General features: G+C 35.6%; 1 protein-coding gene across 1 annotated transcript; it reads right to left on the bottom strand.

The window, feature by feature from the left end:
• Positions 1-9011: 9011 nt before the first annotated feature.
• Positions 9012-11441, bottom strand: LOC142182211 (uncharacterized). The gene is made up of 4 exons (XM_075256267.1): positions 11256-11441; positions 10552-11026; positions 10071-10503; positions 9012-9438 (listed from the first exon to the last, which is right to left on the bottom strand). The coding sequence occupies exons 1-4, from the start codon at positions 11439-11441 to the stop codon at positions 9012-9014; spliced, it is 1521 nt and encodes a 506-aa protein (XP_075112368.1).
• Between the last annotated feature and the right edge of the window lie 247 nt (positions 11442-11688).

The following is an 11688-nucleotide window of genomic DNA, read 5'->3' as shown; positions in this document are numbered from 1 at the left end:
CGAGGAAATTTGACTATGTTTTAAAGTCTACGAACATAGAAGACCGGTTAAGGAATTCTGTTAATCCGGGAGAAGGTGTAAGGCATTCCCAAGTTCCATGGTTTTAAAACCTATCGTGCATTTTTAACTCTCTAACTGCTTTTTAATTACTTTAAACAATTATGGAATTTATTTGGACAAGTCGCGTTGTCGCGCACTTATTATTTTTGTACACATTGTAAATCACGCCACGTAAAACGTACTCGTGATTCACAACATGTTATTTTTAATTATTATTTGAAGCTAGGGTCGAGTCACGCGAAACGCACACTCGAATTAGGGTTTACGTATCATGACTATGTCATGGGAACCGTATGTTACGCTCCGCAATATTACGTCGATATTACGTCTCGCAGTATTATATTATGATGATGTTACACCTTGCAGTACGACATTACGATGATGTTACGCTTCGCAGTATTAAATTACGACAATGTTGCACCCTGTAGTATTGTACATTGAATTTGTCGTAAGGTAATTGACATCAATCCAAGGAAAAGATTATTTGAAGATTGTAAGGATTATGCTATTTCAAACAAGTGATGAGTAAATTCGTGAAGATGAGAGGGAAGCAAGTCAAAGAAAATGAATTTTCGTCCAAGTTTGACATATTGGGATAAAATACGGGTTGAGCGTTAATAACCGATATTTATGAACTAGTACCATACAAGGTACCATATGACCATGATAGTATGATATATGAAAGTGTATTAAAAAAAGTAAAATTTTAAGTAATTTGAGATAATTCTTAATTATGCGGGTAATTGATTAATTACTGGGTAAAGAAACATTACCTAATTAATAAATTAGTGGATAAAGACTAAAAATCTCCACCCAAAACGTGGCAGCAAGACACATATTAGGAAAATGAAAATGACTCGTAGTCATTTTTGGAGTAGGTGGCAACCTAAGTAATAACTAAAAGACACTTTATTCTCACTTTTTGAATAACAAGTCTTGTAAAAGTATTTTTAATACTACACTTCATAACAAGAACATTAGCAATTCCTACAAGTCAAGTTCCTACATAAAACCAAACAATTCTAGTTGCAATTAAGACACTACCAGACGTTAAATTCTCCTACAAGGTTTCAACGAAATTCTTGCAACCAAACAATTCCAACGAGAATTGTTAGAACCATAGCAACGTAAAATTTTGCGGTTCTAAAGGAGTACGGTGTAACCTTTTTCAAGAATATCACACGAATATTTTTTCTACTGCAGGTATGTTAAGGCTATCCCTTCTTTCTTTTGGCATGATCTATACGACATGAACGAAACGAGAAAATGCACAACTTCCATAAATGACTCTATTCATAGAAATATTAGAGGTGCCTATGTTCTTCAATTCCCATGTATCCTATTATTTTATCATATGTTCATGGGTCTCAGAAAAATACGTAAGTTGAAAAAGTTTACTTCATGAGATTAATCAAAGGCATAATGGTCTTATGATATTCCGAAAGATTTTATTGACGTATTTCTCATGCATTACATTCATTTATACATGTACATTGACCCATGACCAGATACTTGTATATTATATGTATATAGGGTATGGGAAAAGGTTACGGCGTTATATACGCACCACCACCTGATCAGTTGGTATACGTTGATGATTTTGCCCATAGTGACCGAGATGATATGATGGGATGCCCTCAGAGGCCTGATAATGTTATGAAACATGTACCTATGCACGACATGACATTCATACGCATATGCATGACACTATAATTATTTCATGAATTATAGAGTTATCCAGACTTACAGGTTGAGTCATTTATTCTATATTTCTTTTATGTCTGTTATGTACTTATTTGTGTGCCTTACATACTCGGTATATTATTCGTACTGACGTCCCTTTTACCTGGGGACGTTGCGTTTCATGCTTGCATGTCTCGATAGACAGGTCGAGAGCCCTCCAAATAGGCTATCAGCTCAGCAGAAGATGTTGGTGCGCTCCATTTGCTTCGGAGTTGCTTGTTTGGTTAGTATGATTTCGACATGTATTGTTTGGTATGGCGGGACTCTGTCCCGACCTTTATAAAAATTATGTATTCTTAGGCTTGTAGACAGATGTCATGTACGTAAAAGATTGTATGGCCTTGTCGGCCTATGTTTACTATACGAGTGGTTATTTTGGTCTTATAGGCACGTATATCTTATGTATAAGTTGGTATCACATGTTGTATTCTACTTATTTTACAGCAGCCTTCCGACTCAGTTATCTATGATAGTATGACATGAAAAAATACGTTATGTTGGTACTCGGTTGAGTAAGGTACCCGGTGTCCGTCGCGGCCCATTGATTTGGATCGTGACACCATACCCATAGTCACGATAATTTTTTTAATCGCGCCTAAAGCAAACTACGATATTTGATTTATTTTCTAAATTAATTGGAGATTTTTTGTAAGGCCATGGATTATGGAAAAGAATTGTTGAAGCAGAGATCTAATCGTTTTATATTGTCCAGGAAATCAACACGTCAAAATGGTTTCACATGCTTGGATTGAATGTTGGAAAAATTAAAATTTAACTACAATGAATTGAATCCAGATACATTACCAAATTGGAATTGAATTCGACAGATTCAAATTATCTTATGGCTCGAAATTAGTTATTACAAGTACATGCATTTACATGAATAAACAAGTCTCAGCTCTTGTTCTTCCCTTTACTTCTCTATATCCTTCAATGACATACTGATTTTAAACCTGTTCAATTAACCCTTTTTGAACTTTGACAGCTGGTAACAATGCTATTAAGCCCGAAATGATCAAAAATTAATAACAGTGTTCCTTATTGACAAACAGGAATTAGATTAATTCATACAAATGTTAGGTTTCAAGTTACTCAACTGTTTCATCCAAATTAAAGTAAAGCACACTTTAGAGCAACAGAAATCACGATTTGAAAAAAATCCACAGAAATTCAACACGAATTCAAGCATTTTTTGTCATTTAATGAAGATATAATACAAGGGAGCTTGGAACTGACTTAATTGAGCAGAGAAGACATTAAACTAAACCAAATAAAGGCTGGAATCAATTCGAGTGAAGCTTAGCAAAGTCTCCAGCAATAAACAATCATAAATTTGAACTTTGACAGCTGGTACAAGTCCAGAAAAAGAAGAAGCTGAATTTTGAAAGTTTAGCAATCAAATCCTTTCGAATCTTCTTTGAAATCCCAATTTTCTTTTGTTTCAGGGGCTTGGTGATTTTCAGATTTGATTTTTTGGATTTTTTTTAATTTCAAACTTGTTTTCTAGCTATTTCGCGTGTGTTTGTGAGAATATATATAAAAAAATAGATTCCGTGTGTGTATCCAGATGTGATAGTGACAGATTAGTGAGATGGTAAAGGGAATTCAAAAGGCGGCTAGGGTTCGTCCTTTATAAAAGGGGTCTGTCTGTTGAGAGCGAGGTGAGAGCAGGGCGTTGCTAGGGCTTTTTAGGGTCAAAGGGGAAGATGGAGTTCTTCTCATGAGGGGAAGGGGTCTGTTTTAGAGCCCGGAACCCAATTATGGTTCTTTTGAACTCAAAATACATAAATAGGTAATAAAAAAAAGGTGACATTTATATATATAGTGCCACAATACTTGGCGTTATACATTAACGTTAACTGTGTCGTCAATATATAGTGTCAAGTATTGTGGCACTATACTGAAAAAGCTGACACGCCCAGGTATAGCACCAAAATACCTGGCGCTATACATAAATCTTTATATATAGCGCCTAGTATTTTGGCTCTATACTCCTTTTTCTGGCCCCACCAATAATTCTTGACTTCAATAATTCAAAAGTGTATAGTGCCCACTTTTTGGGCGCTTTATAAAAAAACGACTAGCCATTTCCTATATAAAGAGGCTAGGATTGTATAGAAATTCATTCAAAAAAATTTTAACTCTTGTTGAAATGTTTATTGTTGTTAAATTCTCCAGCATTTTTTCATTATGTCTGAAGAGCGTAGAATAAGAGTTTCATTATATTTGGGGGGGTGGGGTGAGGTTGTGATGGAGAATAACTTCGTGGACTACAGTTTACCTGCTCAATGTCATGTTAAATTGCCACTTACAATGAAGTACGATAAATTGATATCGTTGTTATGCAAAAAAATGAGTGTGAGGAAATGTTCAGTGATACTTTAAGTAACCGGAAGACATCCGTATTCCGTCACTCCGCAGGGGGTTGCTTTTTACTCGGAGTTTAACATCGACGATGATGAAAATTTGAGTGATTTTCTGAGGACTCCGGACGAATGCCGGAAATTTCTTGTAATCACAATGTTGGAAATGTACGTGAAGGTCGAAGACGTTCCAAAAAACGAGGTTGTGCGTAGTAGAGATAACCCCCAGTCATCGGGTGGTTATTTTGGAGCAGTTTTTGCTGGACAGGTTCCAGATGAAAGAGTTTTCCTTGATTTAAACTTATGTGAAACCGGCGAATGAGCAGCGAGAAAATAATTTATACCCTGCTTTCCATAATTCACAAGACGAGTATGGGAGTATATAATTAATAATAACAGAAAACATACCAGGACCTCGTGTCTCCCGGCGTATGGGACGTACCGACCGTGTGCCTGATGAACTGGGTTCCCGATAAAAAGTCGGGAAACAGTGCGGTACCATGCCATATAGCGTTGAATAGGAAAGTGTTGCGGAGGTGGGGTCAAGTCCCCTCGCCTGTCCCAAGTACTCAACTGCTCGTTAAGCCATGCCATAAATGTGTCATCCGCCCTGGACCGATCATCTCTCTCATAAAGTAAAGCACGCCATGCAGGCAGAGTCGGTATAGCCAATGGCACCAAACTATCATTAATAATTATGTGTTTGTTTTATAATTTAAATTCATATTTTTTAATAACTTAATTGTACAAATTATATATATATACCTATGGGTTCCGGACTCGATATTTTGAGGCCCAGTGGCACCAAACTATCATTAATAATTATGTATTTTTTTATAATTTAAATTCATATTTTTTAATAACTTAATTGTACAAATTATATATATATATATATATATATATATATATATATATATATATATATATATATATATATATATATATATATATATATATATATATATATATATACACACACACACACATATGGGTTCCGGGCTCGATATTTTGAGGCCCAGTGGCACCAAACTATCATTAATAATTATGTGTTTTTTTATAATTTAAATTCATATTTTTTTAATAACTTAATTGTACAAATTACTAATTAAGGCTCTAAATTTTACTACGCTAAAAGGGTCTACGTTTTACTACGCTAAAAAGGTCTAGATTTTACTACGCTAAAAAATAATCTAAACTAAACATAAACAACAAATAAATTTAATTGCAAATAAAATACAAAGCGGCATGAAAACACATATATATAAATCAGGATATTTTTTTTATAAAACACTAATATTAAATTCGGATAAATTTAACATGTTAGTTTCGAAAAAAAAAAACAAACTGAAATAGAACACATACAAATCAAATAATATGCATTATTATAAAAGTTTCAATTTAAAATAAACTGAAATACCTCGATTTAGAATTTTCGGAAAGCAAATAGATTGAAATTTTGACTTCGAAAGTGTGAATCAACAATAATACGAAGCTCTACTCGAATATGGGACCTACGTTCTACAACTTTTATGTGACGGGGAGATCCAGATTTTTTTTTTAAAATCGTGGGCAGCGGGTATGGGGGGACCAAGAAGAAAAAGGAGTAAAATATTGAGGAAGAGAACATAATGACGATGAAGAAGACGATTCTATTTTTAAAAATTTATGTATAGCGCCAGGTATTTTGGCGCTATACCTTCAGTATAGTGTCACAATACTTGGCGCTATACTTGGGCGTGTCAGCTTTTTCAGTATAGTGCTACAATACTTGGCGTTATACATTAACAGCACAGTTAATGTTAATGTATAGCGTCAAGTATTGTGGTACTATTTATAAAAATGTCACCTTTTCTTTTTATCACCTATTTATATATTTTAAGTTCAAAAAAATCACAATTGGGTTCCGAACTCTTCTTCATGTTCGGTGGCTAGGGTTTTTTGCTATGAGAAGGAGGTTTTGTTTGGAGAGGATGGAGGAATAAGGGCGGTTAGGATTTCTTTTTGGAAGAAGGGTGGGTCTGAACTTGGAGATTAAGAGGGAGAAGAAGGGTGGGGGGGGGGAGGCTTTGAGGGGAATTTGGATTTGGGCTTCACATTAAATTGGCCCAAACGGAGTTGAAAGACTAAATAGCCTACTTCTTTGCTTTTTCTTTATTTTTCCTTTGATTTTTAAATTCTATACAAAATTAATTAAAATCCTAAACTTAAATCTAATTTGCAACATTTAAACCTAATTATCTATTCTAACATTTAAATAATTAAATATCTTAACACTAATGAAGAAAAATTATTAATTTAAAACTAAAAACTAAAAATGTAAAAATGACCATTGTATTTTGTGATTTTCATTTAATAATGCATTTAATTAACATAATTAAATCCTAAATGCAAATAAAAATATAAAATGCTAATGCAATGAAGAATTAAATATTTTTTGGTATTTTTCATGATTTTAAAATATTAAATACGCACAAAAATGCAGTTAAATGCAAACAAGCAGTTAAAAAGGAATTCCTAAAATTCTATAAAATTAAAAATAATTAGAAAAATCTATTTTGGTGGATTTTGTAGGAACATTTTCGTGAGGCAAAAATTACGTGCTCACAAAGAGCATATTGTAATAGTAATTCCACAATTAAACTCCCAAAAATTTAAATGTACTCTTAAGAGAGTGTAGTAAAATTCGAATTCAAAGGAAAGGTGTTAGGATGAATAACCACCAAGGTCCTTTTGATAGTTACATAGGAGGTAATGTGAAATTGAGCCATGCAAATGAGAATTGAACCTAAATTCTTAGGGAAGAAGAAAGAAGAGAAAGGGAAGCTTTGTTATTTGTTAATGAAGAAATGAGCTGATACTCAGCTATATACAAGTCTTTCACCTCTCACACGTGCACCTCACGTGATCTACTAACTAACTTGTAACTAATTTCTTGACAGCCTTTTAACAGCTCACTAATTGCTCAGTTTAGCTTCTCACTTTAACTACTCTTCTGCTTCTCATTCAATAACTCCCCCTCAAGCTGGAGGGTAAAAGACATTGAGCACTCCTAGCTTGGATAGAAGGAGATGATGCTGGCTAACTCCCAAACATTTGGTGAGGAGGTCTACAATCTGAGATTGTGTAGCAATATATTTGGTTTCAATAAGTCCTTCTTCACCTTTTCTCGGATAAAATGCCAATCAATGTCTATATGTTTGGTGCGCTCATGAAACGTGGGATTTGCTGCAATTCGGATAACTGCTTTGCTATCACAATGAAGTTGGATTGGTCTGGAAATAGGTACACCTAAGTCTTGTAGTAGTCCAACTAACCATACAATTTCTGCCACACTAGCTTCCATGCTGAGATACTCAACTTCTGCTGAACTTTGATTAACTGTGTGTTAATTTTCGACTTTCATGAGATCAGAGAATCACCTAGCTTAATGACATATCCTGTGACTGAACTCCTAGTGGTAAGACAAGCAACCTAATCAGAGTCGCAATAGGCTGTCAATTAAGTGGCCGAGTTCTGTTTTAGAAAACCCCATAAACCAAGACTACCTTTGATATATCTTACCACCCTCAATGCTGCTTCCCAGTGTGACCTCTTTGGTTGCTGCATGAATTGATTCAGTACCTGATCTGTGAAGCAAATGTATGGCAGTGTGATGGTAAGATAAATCAGCTTTCCAACCAATTTTTGATAACTGCATATGTCTTCAAGCAAAGGATCATCAGTGTCACCAGTCAATTTGTGAAATTCAACAGTGGTCAGTATGGTATTGGCTTCAAGTGGTGTTGTAGTTGGCTTTGCACCACTAAGTCCAACATCGGAAATTAGTTCTAAGGCATACTTTCTCTGATTGAGAAGTATCCCTTGCTTTGATCTCACCACTTCAATCCACAAGAAATATTTGAGTTCTCCAAGATCTTTGACCTTGAAATTGTTGTGTAAGGTATGTTTAGCTTCTTCAATGAGGTCCTTATCACTCCCAGTAATAATTAGATCATCAACATAGATTAAAATGATCACAATACAGATCATCAACATAGATTAAAATGATCACAATACACCCTTTCTCTCTGTTTAGTGAACAAAGAATGATCATGAGGACTGTGACAGTATCCTGCTTGTAACAGAACAGTAGTTAGCTTGATATTCCATTGCCTCGACGCTTGTTTGAGTCCATACAAAGATTTCAAGAGTTTGCATATCCTATACTCCCCCTGTCTATGAAAACCTTGAGGTAAGTCCATATAGACTTCTTCATATAAATCTCCTTGAAAAAGGCATTATTAATATTCATTTGGTATAAAAACCAGTTCTTTGAAGCTGGCACACTAATGACTATTCTAATTGTGACCATTTTTGCAACGGGAGAGAAAGTTTCATGATAGTCTAGCCCTTCTCTTTGTGTGTACCCCTTTGCTACCAAGTGAGCTTTGTACTTGTCTATCTCCCCATTAGCCTTGTAATTGATTTTATATACCCACTTTGAGTCTATAGCCCTCTTGCCAGCAGGTAGTGGAACTAACTCCCAGGTTCTGTTCCTTTCTAATGCATCAATCTCCTGCTGCATTGCTTGAATCCAACTGTGATCTTTAAAGTCTCCATGAATGATCTAGGTTATGTTGGCACAGAAAAATAGCCCAAATAAGCTCAATATGTGGGATTAAGATGAGTGTAGGTCACATAATGGGATATAAGATAGGAACAATGTGCCTTTGGCTTGATAGTAGTGATGTAGTCACTAAGCCAAATTGGAGGTCTGATTGTTCTGTTTGGACTCCCATGTGTGTGTGCTTGAACAGAACCATGTTGCTCATGGTGCTGATCTGCTTTTGTTGTCAACTCAGTTGGTTATGTCTCAACTTGATCAGATCTTGTTGTAGGGGCTTCAAGTGTTTGTGGTTGACCCATTGCATCTTCTGTGTCAGGTGCTGCATCAGGGAGATTAGGTGAATCAATGGCTGAACTTTCCACTGTAGGCATTGCTTCTCCTTGTTCAGGTATTAGTTCTGCATTTGTAGGATGTTGATCATGATAACCTCCTGCATGTGTCTGGATTATACCTGTATTTATGGCCTCTTTAAATAGAAAATTGTCACCTAATTCTTCTTGAGCCTTAGTTTTAAAAGGAAATAGTGATTCCTTGAATTGAACATCCCTGCTAACAAAAATTTGATGATTTTCAAGATCATATAACTTGTAACCTTTCTGTGTTTCTGAATATCCCACAAATACTGTCTTACTGGCTCTTGATGTGAATTTGTCACCTCTAGGCAACCTGCTTGCATAGAAAAGGCATCCAAACACTTTTAGATGAGGCAGTTGAGGTAGCTTACCATGCAACAACTCAAATGGTGTTTTCCCTTACAGCATTATTGATGGTAATCTGTTGATCAAGTACACATCAGTTCTAACACAATCTCCCAAAAATTTTATAGGCATTAAACTTTGAAAGGTTAATGCTCGTGCCACCTCTAGTATCTGTCTATGCTTTCTCTCCACAACTCCATTTTGTTATGGAGTGTATGGACAACTGCTTTGATGAATCACATCATATGAAGCTAGGAGTTCATTACATTTTGAGTTAAAGAACTCACTACCATTATCAGATCTAAGGATTTTTATATTCTTGTCAAACTACTTCTTTATTAAAGCAAAGAAGTTCTTCAGTACTACAAATACTTCATATTTAGATTGAATTAGACATATCCAAGTGTATCCGCCGTAATCATCCACTATAGTAACAAGGTAATGCATTTTATCATATGTAGGTTTTCTGTATGGACCTCATATATCTAAGCGCATCAATTGAAAAGGACTACTTGACCTACTGTTGCTATTAGAAAACTTTAGTCTGCTCTGTTTTGACAAGGGACAAATTTCATAACATTCTAATAGTTCAACATCTACTTTATTCTTGACATCTGCAATGTGTTGTATTGCTCCAACAGACCTAGTCTCCAATGCCACAGCTTTCCACCATTGTCTTCTTTATGAACTGTTGCTACTATTGCATATTTTATTGCTTCTTGTAGTATGTACAATCCTTCCTTTTCCTTACCAATCCCGAGAACCTTCCCATTGAAGAGTCCTTGGAACATACAAAAATCAGGGAAAAACAAAGCCACGCAAGAAAGTTGTTTGGTTATCTTGGACACTGAAAGAAGATTAAACTTGAAATCTGGGACATGTAGAACATTCCCAAGCTTATAGCTTCCTATACTTGTAATTTCTGCTCTACCACCAGTATGTACTTGAACTCTGCTGCTATTTTGATCTCTCAGTGGTCTAAAAGTAGTTAGCAACTCCTTATATAGTGTAATATGATGTGATGCCCTTGTATCTATTATTCATTCACAAGCAAAATTGTTGGATAACAGTAAGGTCATACCTGCCATGTTACCTGTTATGTAATCTGCATTGTCACTCGATGTTGGCTTGTTCAGCATATTCAGTATCTGCTTGTATTGTTGTTCAGTAAAGAAATGACCTTGTGCCTCTGATGAATTCATATTTTCTCCTGCAACTGTAGAATTGTAATAAGGTATGAATCCACCAGATTGTGTGCCATTCTTCTTGCTCTTAAAATCCTGTGGGTAGCCAACAATTTTATAACAATTTTTCTTCAAGTGTCCCTTGTATCCATAATGCTCACGGATTACATCAGGCTTCTTAGGCTTAAAACCTTGGTGTGTTCTTCCTGCTAACATTGTTAATGGATCCTTGTTCATATCTACCACACCTAGTAATCTTTGGCTTTCCTCCTGAGACACTGTTGCATAGGCTTCATTTACTGACACTATAGGTCTCCTCGCTAGCAAATTACTCCTTAGATTATTGTAGGACTCAGTAAGTCCCATAAGGAACTGCAACAATCTCTGTTATCTTAAGGGCACAACATAAGATAAAGACTCCTCACAATCACAAGAAGGAAGTGGAGCTGAAACATCTAATTCATCCCAAAAATCCTTCATCTTAGAGTAATATGAAGTGACAGAGTCGGTACCTTGCCTTAAAGCAACAATTTTAGTCCACAAATGAAATATCCTAGTCAAAATTTTATCTATCAAATCGCTCCTCAAACTCACTCCATACCTTCTTAGCATTAGACGCATATACGATACTGGCCATCAACTCAGTCGCGACTATGCTTCCTATCCATGGCAGGACAATAGCGTTGCACTTCTCTAACTGTTCTGCTAATTCTCTTCTATACATGCTTTTGACATAGGTTCCATCCATAAAAACTAATTTTCCTTTGCCTCGAAGAGCCAATTTCATCGCTCTACTCCACAACGCGTAATTATCTAGCCATGTGAGTTTGAGCAGAATTAGGTGTCACGACCCAAAACCACGTGACCGGCACCCGACACACTACTCGACCTGAGCGAACCAAACCATGTGATATACCCAAATCATATGCATGAAAACCAATTTAACTACGAAAGGTCCTTGAAAATCTTATACATTTTCAAGTTAAATGATAAGATATTTTCCAATTCAAAATCACACATGACACCTTTTCATA

The sequence above is a fragment of the Nicotiana tabacum genome, chromosome 6 (assembly GCF_000715075.1).
Source record: "Nicotiana tabacum cultivar K326 chromosome 6, ASM71507v2, whole genome shotgun sequence".
In the NCBI taxonomy this organism is placed as follows: domain Eukaryota; kingdom Viridiplantae; phylum Streptophyta; class Magnoliopsida; order Solanales; family Solanaceae; genus Nicotiana; species Nicotiana tabacum.
This window is presented reverse-complemented; position numbering and strand designations above follow the sequence as displayed.